The sequence below is a fragment of the Trachurus trachurus genome (genome assembly GCF_905171665.1).
Source record: "Trachurus trachurus genome assembly, chromosome: 24".
Lineage (NCBI taxonomy): Eukaryota > Metazoa > Chordata > Actinopteri > Carangiformes > Carangidae > Trachurus > Trachurus trachurus.
Window position 1 is genome coordinate 28450136 of NC_139910.1, and position 16602 is coordinate 28466737.

The 16602-nt window shown below is 40.6% G+C and overlaps 1 protein-coding gene across 2 annotated transcripts in view; it reads left to right on the forward strand.

Moving 5' to 3' along the window:
• cnih3 (cornichon family AMPA receptor auxiliary protein 3) overlaps window positions 1-15512 on the forward strand; it is a gene marked incomplete at its 5' end in the record, with an annotated part of 105539 nt that extends 90027 nt beyond the window's left edge. Inside the window, 3 exons of one of the 2 annotated variants that reach the window (XM_084001168.1) lie at window positions 5519-5662; window positions 6275-6330; window positions 8510-8637. In XM_084001168.1, coding sequence (XP_083857294.1) covers window positions 5519-5662; window positions 6275-6302 — 172 coding nt within the window. In that variant the 3' untranslated portion in view covers window positions 6303-6330; window positions 8510-8637. Of the gene's footprint in view, window positions 1-5518; window positions 5663-6274; window positions 6331-8509; window positions 8638-15403 lie in introns of those variants that run through there. The other variant, XM_084001167.1, reaches the window with a different exon arrangement.
• Window positions 15513-16602: the final 1090 nt, after the last annotated feature.

Below are 16602 nucleotides of genomic sequence, written 5' to 3' on the forward strand. Positions count from 1 at the left end.
TGTCTGGACAAATGTATGGTGGCCAGGAGGGCTCTAATGATTTAATAAAACACATGCAAACAAACAAAACAGAGACAACTTCTGGAGGGAATGTAGTTAAAAGCAAAGTAGAGTCAGCTTCTGAAAGACAGTGTCAGATTTCTTTTGCTGCTCCTTGTCTATCTGTTTTTGTCTTTGTTGCTGTTCTTCCCACTGCTCATGTGTTGGATTTAGATTGCTGGCAGCCTGGTTTGGTTTAAGCTCGTGTGCTCAGCTTGTAGAAGTTAACAAAGTGAGTGTAGAGGAGAGGACGGCCAAAGAGAGAAGGGGGGGGCATCTTGCTTTCTCATTAATTGGAGAGCGTGCCAGATGCCCACCAGCTACAGATGCTGCTTCCTGCACAGCTGAGAGATGATAAAGGAAAGGAAGAATAGGGGAAGGGAGGGATGGAGGAGTGTGGATGATGAGAGAAGGAGTAGCAGCAAGAGGGTGTGCACGGAGAGAGAAAGCTACAGGAGAGAAATATGATGGAGAAAAGGTGATTGGAGGATAGTGGGAGGGGGAGGTAAGGGGGAGACACTGACGGGGCATCTCATCATGGAACACATGGATATGTGTTGCTGAGATTCTTCTGCATTATGCAGAATAAACTCAGCAACTTATGTGTGTTTGAATGAATGCAAAGCTTCTCACGTGTGTGTACAGCTATGTTGTGATCTGTTGCTTTGAGTTTACAGATTTTACTGAAGTTCAGATGGCTACTCAAACATGCACCCAGAAGTTTATTTACTATTACTATTCCTGTGTTTATGACACAAACAGGAGCTTCTGACTGCACGTAAACACACCGAGCGTCAACTTGGGTCACGCCAGACTTTGAATTAGATCTAGTTTTACAAACATGCCGGCTTGCTTGAAGTAAATAAACTTCTCCGGTCATGTTTGAGTCGCCATCTGATGCTGTCTGTGGAAAAACATTGCGGCTTTGAGGGATGTAAACAGCCTAAGCAGCAGAACTTGCATCCGCTCCCATTCATTGCTGCCATGGCGATGCGGGGACAGACACAACTACCGCAAAACAGGAGCAATTAAACTGAAAATCTTCAGATTCCTTCTTTTAGACCTAAAATGTTAGGAAAATACAGCCCCGAGTTGAATTTGCCCGGAATTGTCCTTTAAATTGCCCAATGGTAACATGGTAGTGCAGAATGAACACAACCAGTTCCAGAGAGCACACAACCTGAAATAGGAACAATGGATCATAGCTTGTAGAGACTTCAAAAGAACATGTATCTGTGATTGGCAAAGGGGCTGATACAAAGAGCTAAATACTGAATACTTTGGCAAATGACTTATTTGTTAAAGGAATAGTTCACTCAAAATTGATGTCATGTCGACTAAGGGCTGGGAGAAGTTTCAGAGTCCTCCGTGGCTTCTCTGAGTTACAGGGGGTCTCGGTATAGCAGCGCATGTCAATATAACGGTTGCAAATGGATACCAACTGTCTTCGTTTGCAAATCTTGCGAGATTTGGACGGACCAGGAAGAGGAGTTTCCGTTACAAACAAGCTTGAAATATAGACTTATTTAATTTTTTTCGGAACAATTTCACATTTCGGGGCTTCATTACAAGACGGACATTACATACGAGCAGCATGGAGGTATTTGGATGTTTTTTGGTGTGTCTTTTTGTTACAAAGACAGTTGGTATCCATTTGCAACCGTTATATGGACATGCACTGCTACGCCGAGACCCCCTGTAACTCAGAGAAGCCACGGAGGACTCTGAAACTTCTCCCAGCCCTTAGTCCACATGAGGGGGAGGAGATAATGAGTGAAATTTGAATTTTGGGTGAGCTATTCTTTTAAGGTTGCTGGTCGTGCCAGAATAAGCAAAGGGGGCCTAAACACAGGCAGACAGGTCCAGTGAAGAACTGCCAAGGAAGAGGTTTACAGCCATATAGATGGACAGGCAGACAGCTTCAACCAACAGGGAGCAGGCAGAAAGGGAAACAAAAGAATAACATACTGTAGGACATGAAAGTGTTTTTGAGGAGATATCCTGATAACATGTATTTGCTGCAGTGTTCTGCATTTCTACATCTCAGCTGTAGGTGTGAAGTGTACAGCCCATGTCAATATCATACTTCCTGTTTGCATCCTCCAAAGCCTCCATATGGTTGGGACAGTTGTCTCACCCATGTCAGTGTTTGAAAACTCATGAAAGACCTGTTGCTGCTCAACATGATCAGTCTCTTCATGTCCACTGGCATTAGAAATGCTTGTGTGTATAAATGTGTGTAGGGGAAGATTGCCTCACAAATATGTAGTCATTTAGATCTGGGTTTATAGTGTGTATGCATCACATACAAACCAGCATCACCCTGACTTAAAGAAACTATCTGTCTTGAAAAGTCTGGGCTGGAAGAACCAACCTTGGTGTGTCCTTTGACTGTCAGACATGAAGGAGAAATCACAATTTCTTTTTAATAAAACAGACTTAGAGTGTGACAGAGAAACTCTGTGCCCGGCTTCATTTCATAAATTGCTGCTGAGAAAATATGTATGTGCAACAGGTTAATCAGATCAATTTGTGGGCTATCTGTAATCATCAAAATTGATATTGAATAACTTAAATTAATATTAAAGTTCTTCAGGGCACCGGCCTTTAACAAAGAGAATCTGATAGCACAATAGCTGGTCTAGACTCTTTAATGGTTCTGTCATGAGTTTAGTTATTTTAAATCACTAATTAATAATCAAATGTGAGGTCAAAGAAACACTATCCCTTTTTCTAATTAAGGGGAAAATCCACAGAGAGTCTGTCTGCCGGCTTGATTGACAGGGTGATGTTACTCCACCAACGGCAGTGCATCTCACAGGTGTGAAAATGTGAAGGATCTTTTTGGTCTACAGAGCAAACAGAGCATACTGTCTCAGCTGGCGCTTCAAGTGGGCCGAGGACTTCCAATAAGTTTGGCCAGACTGAAATCTCTCACAATATGTGACTGTGGGGGTGTGATGGGAAATTGCCAGAGAGGCTGCAGTTTCTTAGATTGCTTTGGTTGCCAGCTGAATCCTTGTCAAAGAGTATGTGTGTGTGTGTTGGTGTGTGTGTGTGCGTGTGCAGAAGATTTGTTCATGCTCTGACACAAAAAAACAAGTGTGTGTCAAATGGCAGTTTTGCTCTTGTCTCATCTCTGTCACCTTTGCTCAGGGGAACAGTAACAAAAATAGTGGCAATGACTGTTTTACTATTATCATTATTGTTATTGTTGTGGTTACTTTTATGATATTAGCTAACTATGTGTCAGGCTGTTAACGATTAGTTAACTTTGTTGACCTCATCATCAGTCATGTGTGCATGTCATTGTAGACATACATGGGAATGATAGTCAATGACTCATTACTCAGAACATATCAAGATGCATTTCAAGTGCATTATTGAATACTTCTCATACATATGCATGAGTCATATATTGACCAACAGAAACGTGAAGAAGTGATTGTGCATTATTGTAATTAATTCATATCAAACTAAATGCACAATCACTCCACAGTCATGAACAGCTGGTGTACATGAATTCCCATTCAGTCTGGACATGCATTTTAACCATCTGTTTGCCTCTGTTTTGCCACATGCCAGAAGCTTCCTGCTTGGTTTATTCTTCATCAAATCTTAATTAGAAACTGTTTCAAATGATTGAAGCTGACAATCTTTATGCAACTGGTCTATGACATTAATGTGCAATAATCCATTGTTGCAAAAATCCTGTTCATTCATATTAACTGTGGAGTCCATTAAAGGCAAACATCCTCCTATAAAACAAACAGCGAAGTGTATAAACAGCTTTCTCTGTAAGCAGCAGACAGCTCCTCGTCTCCTCGGAGCGACTCTATTTCATAACAGCCCGACTCAAATCAGTCTCACTGGAACGCACAAAGCTCCTGGAAACAACTCCCCGATGCCGCTCTGGTTATTAATCACCACAAGATTTCGTGTCTTTGTGACATTGCATATCTTCATTTGACACAGCAATAAGGCAGAGAGAGCTGTTTGTGTTTACAAGTATTGAGTGATATGCCGATTCTAGTATAGGGTGGATTCTCTCTTCAGCTTTTAAATCAGTCAGCACCTGATGAATGGCTATAATTTGAAACGGGATAGAATGTTTCATTGAAAAATTCATTATTAAATCTTATTAAAAATGATTGTTAGAATCATTTTCACCCCGTGATTGGATTTGTAATTCACTACTGAGCTGACTGGATTTAGAAACTCAGGATAAACCCCACCTCTTATACCTTCAGAGCCACATAACAGACCTGGGTGAAAATATATTTGAATATCTAGTGAAATATTTGATCTTTGTTTTATCTTGTTGGAAAAATTTTCACCACAAGATAAAGTCACACCTATTCTGCTCTGATATTTCCCCAATGGATTGTTTTCTGCTGTCCTTAGTTGTTGCTGCACCTGTCAAGCTTTCTATTTCAACACGGCACATATAATGGTGACAATGTTAGATTTGTTATTTGAAATTGACTGTAATATTTGAAATAACGTGGTGTCTGATATCAGATAAATGTTGACAAATCAGACTTAGATGGAGACTGAAATGACAACTCACAGATTTTACCAGTGCGCAGGCTAAATTGCTTTTCTGTGAGTTAGAGGAGAACTCTGGATCTGTTTTAGAGAGCCATTTACTATATAAGGTATGAAATCAAATGCATGCACATGAAACACTGTGGTTAATCTACATGTCTCAGGTATAAAGTCAACATCAATAGGTGATGATTCAGATAGAGGACATGAAAGTAAGTAGCCTAATCTTTGTCCTCTGTACAGTAATCCTTAGTTCAATCATTATTCAAGCAGAAGGTTTAAAGTTAATCTCAAGGTCAGACAGCCTGTAATGATGAAGCATTTGCTCTTTGTATTTTGATCACCCCAGGCTGACAGTCATAATGGGGGTGACTACAGATGTCTTTGTGATAACGGCAGTAACTTTGAGGACACAGTTCACTTGCTAGATAACAAGTGTGACGCTTTGCAGAGGGAAAACCTTTTGACTGAAGCTGTTTATTTGTATCAGGGACAATGTACAAAATAACATTAGCCTCGAAATGAGAAGAGATGCCTTGTACCGGATTTAGCTTACTAGCTACTTTCCATCCGTAGTCTTCTTGTCAGCTAGTTATTCCTATGATCATCATCATCATCATCATCATGTTTTAAAAAACACACGCTAAAACCAATGAAACACTTTGACATGTTGAGAAATCCAAAGCTTGACAGGCAGGTAAAGGGATTCAGCAAACAGTCAGTCTCCACGAGCATATTCAACTACTATTTCACCCACATCTTCTGCATGATGGTTGTCCCCCTAACTCATCATGCCATTTTCTCCATATTATCTTTTTCCCCATCTCCTTCCATCATCTACCCCACCTCCCGCTCTTTGTTGCCCCTACCCCTGTCCTGGGGTCTGGAACGGGTCAACTACCCGTGGTGTGGTCTTTGCCCTCTGTGGTAGGTACTTCCATTCCCCAACGGACACTAAGGAGCTGCTCTACGACCCAGCATCCGTGATGAACGGCGACACGCTCAAGTTCTGCCTGAAGGAGGCGTGGTGCAAGCTGTCCTTCTTCGTCCTCTCCTTCTTCTACTATCTCTACTGGTGAGCACATAGCATTTGGTGAGGGGGGGGGACATAATTGGATTACATGTAAAGAGATTACATTAATCTGATTACAACAGCTAGAATAACAGACTATGAAAGTGAACTAAAGCTACTTTAAACAAACAGCTTTAGACTTGCTATTGATGGAAAAAGAAAAAATGAACACTCACATTGTTTTGTTTCTATCACATGGTCTTCTAAACTGGGTTTCACTGCTCAGTCCTGATGAAGCTCTATGAGTGCAAATCACTGAATAAAGTAACCATTTCTCTGGCAATCACATGCATGTTCTTTGATGTACTGTAGGTTTGTTAGGCTAATGATTTTGACTCTAGGGCCAGTACTGCTAATGCATGTGATGTTAAAGAGAATTTGATTCTTTACTTCATTGACAAGCACCACACATTGGTTACAATGTTATGATACAAACACATGTATAGGTAAGGGTTTTAGAAGGCCAGTGTAAATGTTGATTTGAACACGTCTATGACATTTGCCAATGTGTTTTTTTCCTAAATACTCTGCTGTTGCTTCGTGTCCATGTCTAACAGTGCTGTATTTTATTAATCACTCCGGATTCTTGTCCCATGTGTCATGTTGGTGCTGCAGTGTGTGGAACCTGGACATAGCCCTCTAATAGGTCTTATCAATGGAAACACTTAAAGGTACAATCCTTATATTTTTTGACCTTTTATTCTAGGATAGCCAGTTGAGACAGAATGAAGAAAATCTGACCCAAACCACTTACCATATGGCCACCACAGTGATTCACAAATTGACTGAATGAGGCCAATCTTGCCTTAAATTGCTAACACACCACAAATGACTGTTGTGGCTATATGGCTTTTAGCTTTAGTCTCAGTGAGAGATTTTTTTATGGAGCCATGTCAGTTAGACAGTGTATTTGGATGAATTGGCTCCTTTTTCAGCAACCAGACATGGTTTGGAATTAGTGCAGGGCAATGATGATTTCTGAAGATAAATTATTCCAACGCCCCCCCAAAAAAGGATTGCAACTTTAACATGAAGTTGTTCTTGTATGTGTGTGATAATGCTGTGATGAAACATTTAACACATGCTCACCCTTGCAGGAAATTTATGTGGTGTTGGTGTATCTTTTTAGGAAGAAGGTACAGTATGTTGTTCCTAGTATGTTAATATGTTCATCACAGTAATACCACACAGGTAGAAAAGCAACATCATGAGCACTGATAGCGAGTGTTGGTCTATATATATATATTTGTTGATGCATTTTGCTTGGTTTTAGTAGAAACAGACAGTTAATGACCATATATCCTTAATTATAGATATAAGCCTTTTCATGATACTGCAATGTTTAAAACTTTCCTTCCGTGTTATTCCACAGTCATTGTGATACTGATGTTATCACGGTTTACTATAAAGAAAATGTCTTTAAATTCCTAACTCAAATAAGTTAGCTTTTTCAGACTGCACTTGCTTTGCTCTGACAGCAATAATATCATTTAATGTAATTTTAGATTGCTGTTGTGTCTACAGTATTTTTTTTCTATAAAATGCTAGGCCACGCAAACATTACAACAAGTATGTTCCCTCCTGGCATGATATAGTGGCAGAAATTAGACAACAAGGAAAGAAGGATAATTGGTTTATATCTATTAATTTATGCTCAGTTCTCATCCATTTCCATACCAGTGCCTGCATCAGTCAGTTGGTAGAGCAGAGTCACCTGTTGGAGGTTCAACAAACCAGACACTTCAGGCCACTTTAAGAGGACCATGCTGGTGGTTTTGCATGTTTTAAACCATAAACTACAGCTGATGTAAACTTAACATACTTTTGTTTTGCATCTCAACCAATTTTCGAATGCAACACATTCCATACATGTGCTGTAACTAAATATGAAAGCAGCTTTGCAAAAGGTCTACAGATGGATGATAATTTCCGTTTTTTACAACCTGGACCTTATTTCTAGCATAAAATACGATCATTTACTCACCCAGACAACTTTGGTGTCATTTAGAGTCGTTTTGACGAAATTAGCCCCTGCAGTGGCGCGTATATCCGTATAATGCGAGTACTCGGGACACCCAAGCGCAGCCTCTATATAACGCATTATCTGCGGCGAAACTCGTTCATTTCACCAATATTTTGTTATGATACACTAGTGCTATTCCCCTCCGAGCCCGTGGTGGCATGTTATCAACATGCTGCACCTGTAGGTTGACTACTGACCTCTGACCTGGATGATGTCATCTCCGACCGCTGCCCAGCGCAGCTAACTTGCTACCGCTAATGCTACAGTTCGTTTCTGTGTGTTTCTGACTTGTCAGAACAAAATGAGCAGCTGGATGAAGTTCAGCTTCCACAGGCTTCCTCTCCTCAACCTGGACTCACTAAAGCTCCGGCTAGTTGAGATAAAAATGCTATTGTATGCGAAATGTCACCAATAATGTGTTATTTAGAGGCTGCATTGCGTGCCCCGTGTTCTTGCATTATAAGGATATACGCACCGCTCCACTGGGGCTAATTTCGTCAAAACAACTCCAAATGACACCAAAGTTGTCTGGGTGAGTAAATTATCGTATTTTATGCTAGAAATAAGGTCCAGGTTGTAAAAAACGGAAATGATCCTTTAAGTAACTAAGTTACTGGTAGTTTATGGGCTAAAACATGAAAAATGACTGGTTTGACCTCACCATTATTAACTGTTCTCTCTGTAATTCTGAAGACAGAACAGTTTGTTGTAAATACTGTTTGGTGTTCCTGTCATGGACACTGGGTGTCTGTAGCTACAGACTGAAGCTCCATCTTGAACTGAAATCATCTTGCTTCTCCATCTCACTCCATCCTGTCCTGCTCTAGCTCATGTTGGATTGATCTGATCTTTTAGAGACCACTGACCGCAGCAGCAGAAGTGAGGTACTTCTCTACAGAGCAGGGCGACGGTGCCTTCACTTCCAATTCCATCAAGTTCAGGAGTATGTTTTTTTTTGCCACAGTTTAGATTTTTCTGTCACTACAGATGATTAAAAAAAACGTTCAGACCAGCGTTGGTTGACCATTATCTGCCTTTCAAGTTGAAACTCATGAAAAACCCTCAGTGTGGGAGTTCATAGTTACTGATATTTCCTTCACTGGTCAGATGGTTACAAATCACTATAAAAGCTCAAGTCATTTCATCATTCAACCAAAATGCTGGTGTAGGTAAACCAAACCAGTATGGGAAGTGAACCCTCTTTGCATAAAAATATAATGATAGTCAATGCAAAAAGCTTTTATATATATAAAAAAACAACCAGGACAGGTTGAACTGGAGGTGAAGTGCCCTGAAACCTGTTTGTTGCAGCTTGTTTCTGTTTTCTTGCTTCATGCCACTGACCCTCATGTTCCACTGCTCCCAAAAACCAAACACACTCCAGCACCACTCGCCTACCTCTGTGACCTAACAGATCCCTCACTCCCTCACAAGAATTATCTGCCATGTAAACACATACATACACAAACTAACAAAAAGAAACTCCCATGTATGCATATAATGAAATTGTGCATGCCCTCACAGCCACAGATGTAAACACACACTGCACCTGAGCACTTAGCGCCAATGACGGGTGATTTAAAATCCTGTTTGGTTGCTCATCGGAGCTTATCCGGTGCAGATGATCCACTGCAGTGACTTAACTCCTGGTTTTGTCCATCTGGGCTCAGCAGGAGAGGAGACACTCAGAGGGAATCAAGTAGATGCATATATTATTTGTATTAAGACAAATCAGTGTGATACCTCAGTGAGTAAAGAAGAACCAGAAACAGTAGAATATGTATTACAATGTTACACATATGTCACATACCTCAGCAGTAGCTCTTTCTCTCACTGGATGATAATGAGACCCTGCCTGACACCCTGCATCAGAATGTGACTTTTGACCTTTATTCTCTTTTCTCTTCCCTTTCTCCCCTTGACTCTGTGGTTTATGTCACAGGGATGCTGTGTGCAATGTGATACACGCTGGTATCTAATACTTTCCTCCTCTACTGTATATGACAGGATGGTTTTCATTGTTTCCCAGCTTGGTTTCACCCCCTGGTCCTCAGCATGCTGTTGGATGCTGCTGCCTGTTTTTCTATCTGTACATGCTGAACATTTACAGGTCAAACTTTTCTTTAGCATTTGTTTTTCCTTTCTGGCATGAAAATCTGGCTGTTCTATGGGTTCTCTCTCTTACACACACACACACACACACACACACACACACACACACACACACACACACACACGCACACGCACACACACACACCTACACACACACACACACACACACACACACACAGAGACCCACAAGGTTAATCTTGGCTCATTAACTACACAGATGTTGAAAGCTTAACATGAAATGAGCGAGATCTGTCACAATGGGAGAGAGATAGCTATTGAGAAGATATATTTATATCTTTCAGAACCAAAAACCATCTAATTCCATCTCCTCTATCAGCCCTCTCTCTGAAGCTCTAGTAACAACAGGTCCAGCTCTGAGCCTGAGGTTTATCCACTAGAGCTACTTCAAGTTAGTTTGACCCAAATCACCATTTTTTTCCTGAACCTAACAATTTAGCTGACAGTGGACAGTCTTTGGATCAAAGGCAGCGTAAAGACTGGCCTAGTGCAGATCGGGTTTCAAAGTAAAAGGCAGTCCAAAACTGAAAAGTCAGAGGCAAAATCCTTTACTTTCTCTCACAGTCTTGGACTGTCTTTTACAGTACTTTGAAATCCGATCTGCACTAGGACAGTCTTTATGCTGCCTTTTATCCATGATCTTATCCATCCTTTGTCCTCAAAGAGCAGCTGAGTGGCTTGTTGTCCCTACTCTGACCCCAGGCAGCACTCACATTTTTCTATTTTCCAGTGGACAGTCTTTGTTGTCACAGCAGCAAGGTTAACTTTTATAAAATGGTCAAAGAAGAATTATCTAGATCTTTATATTGATGTTCATGTTGGAATCGAACACTTCTCTCCTGTGTGTGTTTTTTTTATCCTCTCCATCAAATTCATCCTCCCAATGGCTTCACTTTACTCCTGTTATAATGACTGCGGTTGCTAGATGTTGCCTAGCAACAAATAACAGTGGTTCAGTCAGGACCACTTTGTCAAAATAATCTATATTTACGTGCACAAGTTTCATTTGGCGGTATGATACTGTTCTGGAGGCAGGAAGAGCACCTTCCTGCCCTTCATGAGCCTTCATGAAACTGCATAAGCAGAGAGCGCAGCAGCAAAGAAAACCCAGACAGAGCAGAACAACTAACAAGACACAATAATAGGGATTCATAACAGATAACAGGAGGAGCTGGGGTGGAGGTGGGTTGCAAAGAAGCCAGCAGAGGAAGCAGCAGCAGCAAGGGAGGAGACGTCGGCTAGAGCAGTTTAAATAGCGCGCTCTGAATGCAATTCCCCAATAGGAAGCGGCCAACGAGCTGATCAGCTGATGGCTCTCAAGTGCAATTGAACGCAGCAAGCGCCGGGCCGGCTTGGATCATAACAAAGGCAAATGCTGCATTTGCCCCACGGACACTATACTGTTGGCGATTTTTTTTGTAAATTTAGTTATGGCTCCCCCCGACCCATCTTTTGCATATTTCAGCTTATTTTATGCTATTACTGCTGTATTTGCGATAATGCTCCTTTAAGATATTTATAGGCAACAACATGTTTAACATACCGTCAATACAGAAATAACAACAGGTGCTGTGGATACATAATGTTGCAGTGTTCACTGAAAATGACATAACAAGTGAGGGGAATTTGATCTGTTTCACCTCACACATTACATGTGAGGCCGCACTGCTCTCCAATTAAAGGCACAATAATTGGATGTTACCTCATTAACATGCTGTTCCTGTGTAATAAGGTGTCTGTGAGGAAGCATGTTCAGCACCGATTCATCTCACGCTCACTTACACTGATCCTGGCTTTTAATTGGAGCTGGAAACATTATACAATAAATTTCTACTCTAATGCTGGTATCACCTGACAACAGTGTCCAATGCAACTGGAGAAATATTACAGAATTCCTCACACTGTATGTCATGTTAAAATGTACCATGTCTCTAATCAGGCTGTGTGCAGGAAGTGGAGCAGCTGTAAAGAGCTACAGGTCTTTGTGCTAACGATGAAGCTGGTTCAGCAGCCTGTCATCTACATAAAATACATTTACTACTAATAACAGAATGTGTATTTAAATGTAGCCTACGTTTAACACAAGCATCTGTTATATTATTTTATATATATTATTCTATTATATTATATTAGACATCAAACTTATGTGCATATCATAGACTTCATGTGATGTGGCCATCGTCCTGTAAAAAAACCCATAAGGCCCTTATCACCTGTGTTGCAGGATACTATGGCCAATGGTAACATTTTGTCGTTAGATGACATCTAGTGGTCATAATAATAATGACAGAAGCAAAGAGAAAGGTGCAGTGACTAAACAGCAACTTTTATTAAACAGTAATATGTTTTATCTATAAAAGGTGGAACAACCTCCCAGTCACAATTAGGGAGAGCAGCACTTTTACCACGTTCAAGGGAAAACTAAAAGCATGTGTAACAGTTGACGGTCTTGTCACTATGCCTCCAATTGATCATGTGCCCTGGCTACTTGGCCAAGGGGATAATTACAATTATGTATTACATTTCATGCAATATCTACACACCTGCTTGTGCAACTGGCTGTAATGGGCATCGTGCAATACTATCTAGCACTTATACTCTTATAGGGCATTGTGCAATACAACTTGGTACCTATGCACTCCTGCCCTTTAGCACTTACCACTTTAACCCAGCACTTATGCACTTTATCTCCGAGAAACTCTTATGGTCCCCCTCCCCATTGAACGTGTTTGTCAATATGTTTTACATTGTCATAGTCATGTGTTTTTATGTTTATGGGACTCCGGATGGAAATTTGCACTTTTGCTACAATCCGGCACATTTACATGTTTTTTTTATGTCAATTAATGTGCACTGTCCCATCCAAATAAACAAATAAAGTAAGTAAAGTGACATAGTATGCCATCTGTGGGGATGAACAGACCATGACACATGAATATGCTGTTCAATTTCCATGTCAAAACAGTATAAAAAATATACTGTGGTTGACTATAAAGTCAACCACATTGTTGTTGTAACCATAACAACAGAGTTTGTATGATGTTGAACAAGTATTTATTTTAACCTAAAACACCATCCTTTCTTTAACCTAAAAAAAGCCATGGCCATATTTACAGTAAGATGGTGAAGAAGGTGCAACAAGGTCTGGTACACACTATTTCAGAGGGAACTTATCAAGAGGTGAAACAATGTTTTTCATGTTCTATCCATCTCTTATGGGTGGTGCAGAGCAAAGCTTTCTAACTAGTCACTTGACACTTTTACAATTAAAAGGTTCCCATTCACATCAGAGTGTCACAAAAATATTTCTTACACACTGGTTCCCAACAAGTTACCTACCCATATTAACAAGTCTTTATACAGCATGACTTAAAACCACTAATATGAAGTGTGTTTATACACAGGCATCACAACCACAAGCACAAGTGTGAGAGAGAGGAGGGGTGTGTTCTTCCCTGTCTTTAATCATTTCCCACTGGATTTGAGGGTGAGATGGTTGAGATCCTTTATATTTCCACAGTTCTCTCCTGTTCACAGGTTCTATTCACTATTTTTTAACAACATTTCAGAAATCCCACCTATATTCTAACAAATGCACACATATGTGTCATTGAGCAACAGCAGTACACTTAATTACTGTACTGTAATTACATTTGCCCAGTAGGTCTTTATAGCTGTAAAGATGTGAAGCCACTTTGGCCTCCCCGTACAGGGTCTTTTTTCCCAGTTCCAAGATACTAGCCAGTGGATATCAGCTTGATCTGACTGTAGACTGTAATTCCACTAGTCTGGACACTGACTGAACATCCAGAGCAGTGTGGTTGTTAAAGCTGAAAAATGGGAGGAGGTTGAGTCCCTGAGGAGAAACCAGCCATTCACTCCTGATCTGTGTCGCCTCAGCTCTCACACGCCTCTGGGATGAACACAAAAGTTTGGGATCATTAGTTACTGACAGTGAGATGTCAGCCTGATCTCGTCAAATCACAGCTCTGTGGGACAAGTGTTGATTTCCCAATCTGTGGTGTTGTGCTGTTGTTGTTTCCTCTATTTTCAGGTTAACGCCACTGTGGTCGAGTAATGTCATTGTGTTTTAAGCACCGAATCAGTGTCAAAGATTTAATGTAAAAACAAAAAACAAAACATTTCTCTGGTGAAATCATCTTTCTGCTTTGCAGTGATGTATGTCTTACAGCTTCTTTTATACATGCTCATTGCATTACATGATGCTCATCAGCCTTTGCTTTTTTATGTTGCATTCAGCTATTCACAGCTGCAGCTTCCATTATATTGCAGGAAATAAGAAAAGAATACAACACATGCCAGGAAGGATTATTGTTGTGTGGTCTTGGTTTAAGATGTAGCTTCTGCCACTTTGGTCACAAGTTACAATTATATGTAATGGTAAATACCAAATAGTGACCATGGTGCCTTTGGAACCAAAATAGCCACAGATAGGAAAAAGGAAAGGGTTTGTTAATGCTGGTGTGTTGTTTAAAGCACCAAAATACAATTCTAGGGCCGGGTTCACACATAAGTAGACGAAAACATTATAAACATTGGCTAAAATGTGCAACTTAATTTGTTTGCTGTGAATTTGGTGACGCAGGCCCCAGAACAACTAGTGCAATAAAATCCAGAAGTTTTAAAGAATAAAAATTTGAGAGCACTAAATTAAGCAAGGGTGCATTTTATTGCATACATATGGCAAACTTAGACTCCGGGGATGCCCAAGGCCACTCCTCTGCAACCTGCACATGGAGACTATTGGCAGATGCTGCAATTTAGTGATGTCTCCCAAATGCCTCAACTGAAAACTATTAGCAGACGCTACAATTTATGGATTTCTACAAAATGTTATGCATGCAGGCAATAGGTAGATGTTAGTTACAGAACATATCCTCATAGATGATCACACAGTCACATAGTCCTTATGGGAGTCTTAAAAGAGGTTTATAGTTGTTATTGCTAAATGTGTCATCTTTAGGGGCCACTGGGGGCCTCTTTTCTTACCAAACATTAACCTGGTTTGGCTCCTCTGACTTGCACATTAATTCAGCTTTCTTCTTTCAAAAGTTAACCTTTAACCACATTGCTGCAAAAATATCACCAGATTTACAGAATGTGAGCCCATTTAAGTGACTAGTGGGATCTCTAACACAGCAACATAAAAAATAGAACAGATCTTTGGCATGGCATTGACATTGTTAAAAAAAACAAAAAACAATGAAAATCTGCATCAACATCTTAATGGCAGAAAGCAAACAGTGCATGTGAACACAGCATCAGTGTGTATTATGCAGAGAAGCTTCAAACGGATGCTGTCAGAAACCCAGGATGAATAAGTCCACTTCTGAGTTCCCCTCTTTCAAGTCCACAAACAAACTGACTCCCCAGTATGTGCAAGCAGCTGAGACAGCAGTATTGAGATGAATCACCAAGAAAAGTAACGCACACACACAAACACACACATACACACATGCAGAGCTTTTGAATGCTTTATCTTCTATGACTTGAATTGTTACATAGATTTATTTCATCACCTCCTGCCTCAGCTCACTTCCTATTTCCTGTTTCTTCTTCTTGTGTTTCAGTATGATCTACTCCTTGGTTACCTCATAACAACTGATTTATCAGCAACTGCAGAGAAATAGAAAAGCTTCTGGACCCACAGACGGCCGTTGTGGCCGTCTAGAATTGAACCCACAGGAAATTTAAAAGGAAAGACGATAAGAAAAAAAGAAAAAGAAAAATGTGTTTTTGCCAAACAATGAACACATCGGGGCTGAAGCTTCTTCTCTGCTTTGCCCCCCCACCCCCAAAAAAGAGGAACGAGGACATGTTTTATGCTCGAGTGTATATAAAAACTGAAGACTAAATCTGCTGTTTACAGTTTGATTGGTCATAGCGAGACCCAAATTAATCACTGCCTGGCCAACGTTTGTACCACACACACACACACACACACACACATACATATATACATATAACCACACGTTCTCTGGAGTGATACCGCTCACTGTACAGTAGCAGCTGAAGGGAACCCAGAGCAGCGAAGAGCACAGTAGCGTTTACACAGTTTGTCTCAGGCACAGCATGGTGAAGCACCGTCCAGCCCAGCACCACTCGCCGGCCCTCGGCCAGTCCTGTCTCACCAATCGTAGCTCCATCGGTGAGGCAGAAACAAGGGATGGATGGACGAGTGGACGGACGGATCACACTGTACAGAAAAGAGAAGTGAGCTCCGGAGGAAGCACCAGGGAGGAGGATTCTCTTTATTTTCCCACAGACGGCACATACAGTCCATGGCCTGTGGATTTTCCTTTCTAACATAACGTGAATGGCTTTTGTGACGTGTGCATTTTTGGTGTATTCTTTAACAAAAGGCATTTCTAATTGATCTACAGCAAAAAGTATTCTATTCTATACAGCAAATGCCTCCTTAGTGTTGTCCTAGTGTTGTTCTATTGTGGGAAACTTTTCTAAAAGTCAACATTAAGTAAGAAAAAAAACACTGAAACCTGTCGAAGCTTTTATAGTAGAGGAGCACACATTCTTTGCACAAATAGTGTCTTTGATCTTGCACAATATTCGCAATATTTGGCTATGTATTAGAAATTATTTATGATAGTCTAGCCACACAGGTGAAGGTCTTCCAACATGTAAAGCCCTGTTTGAGAATGGGGAGACAATGTGAATCTTTTCTAGCACTATTTACACCATGGACCAAAATGTTGTCTTTTCAGTATTTAAATTGATTTATTTATGTCTATTTGTGAGGTACTGGTGGCTT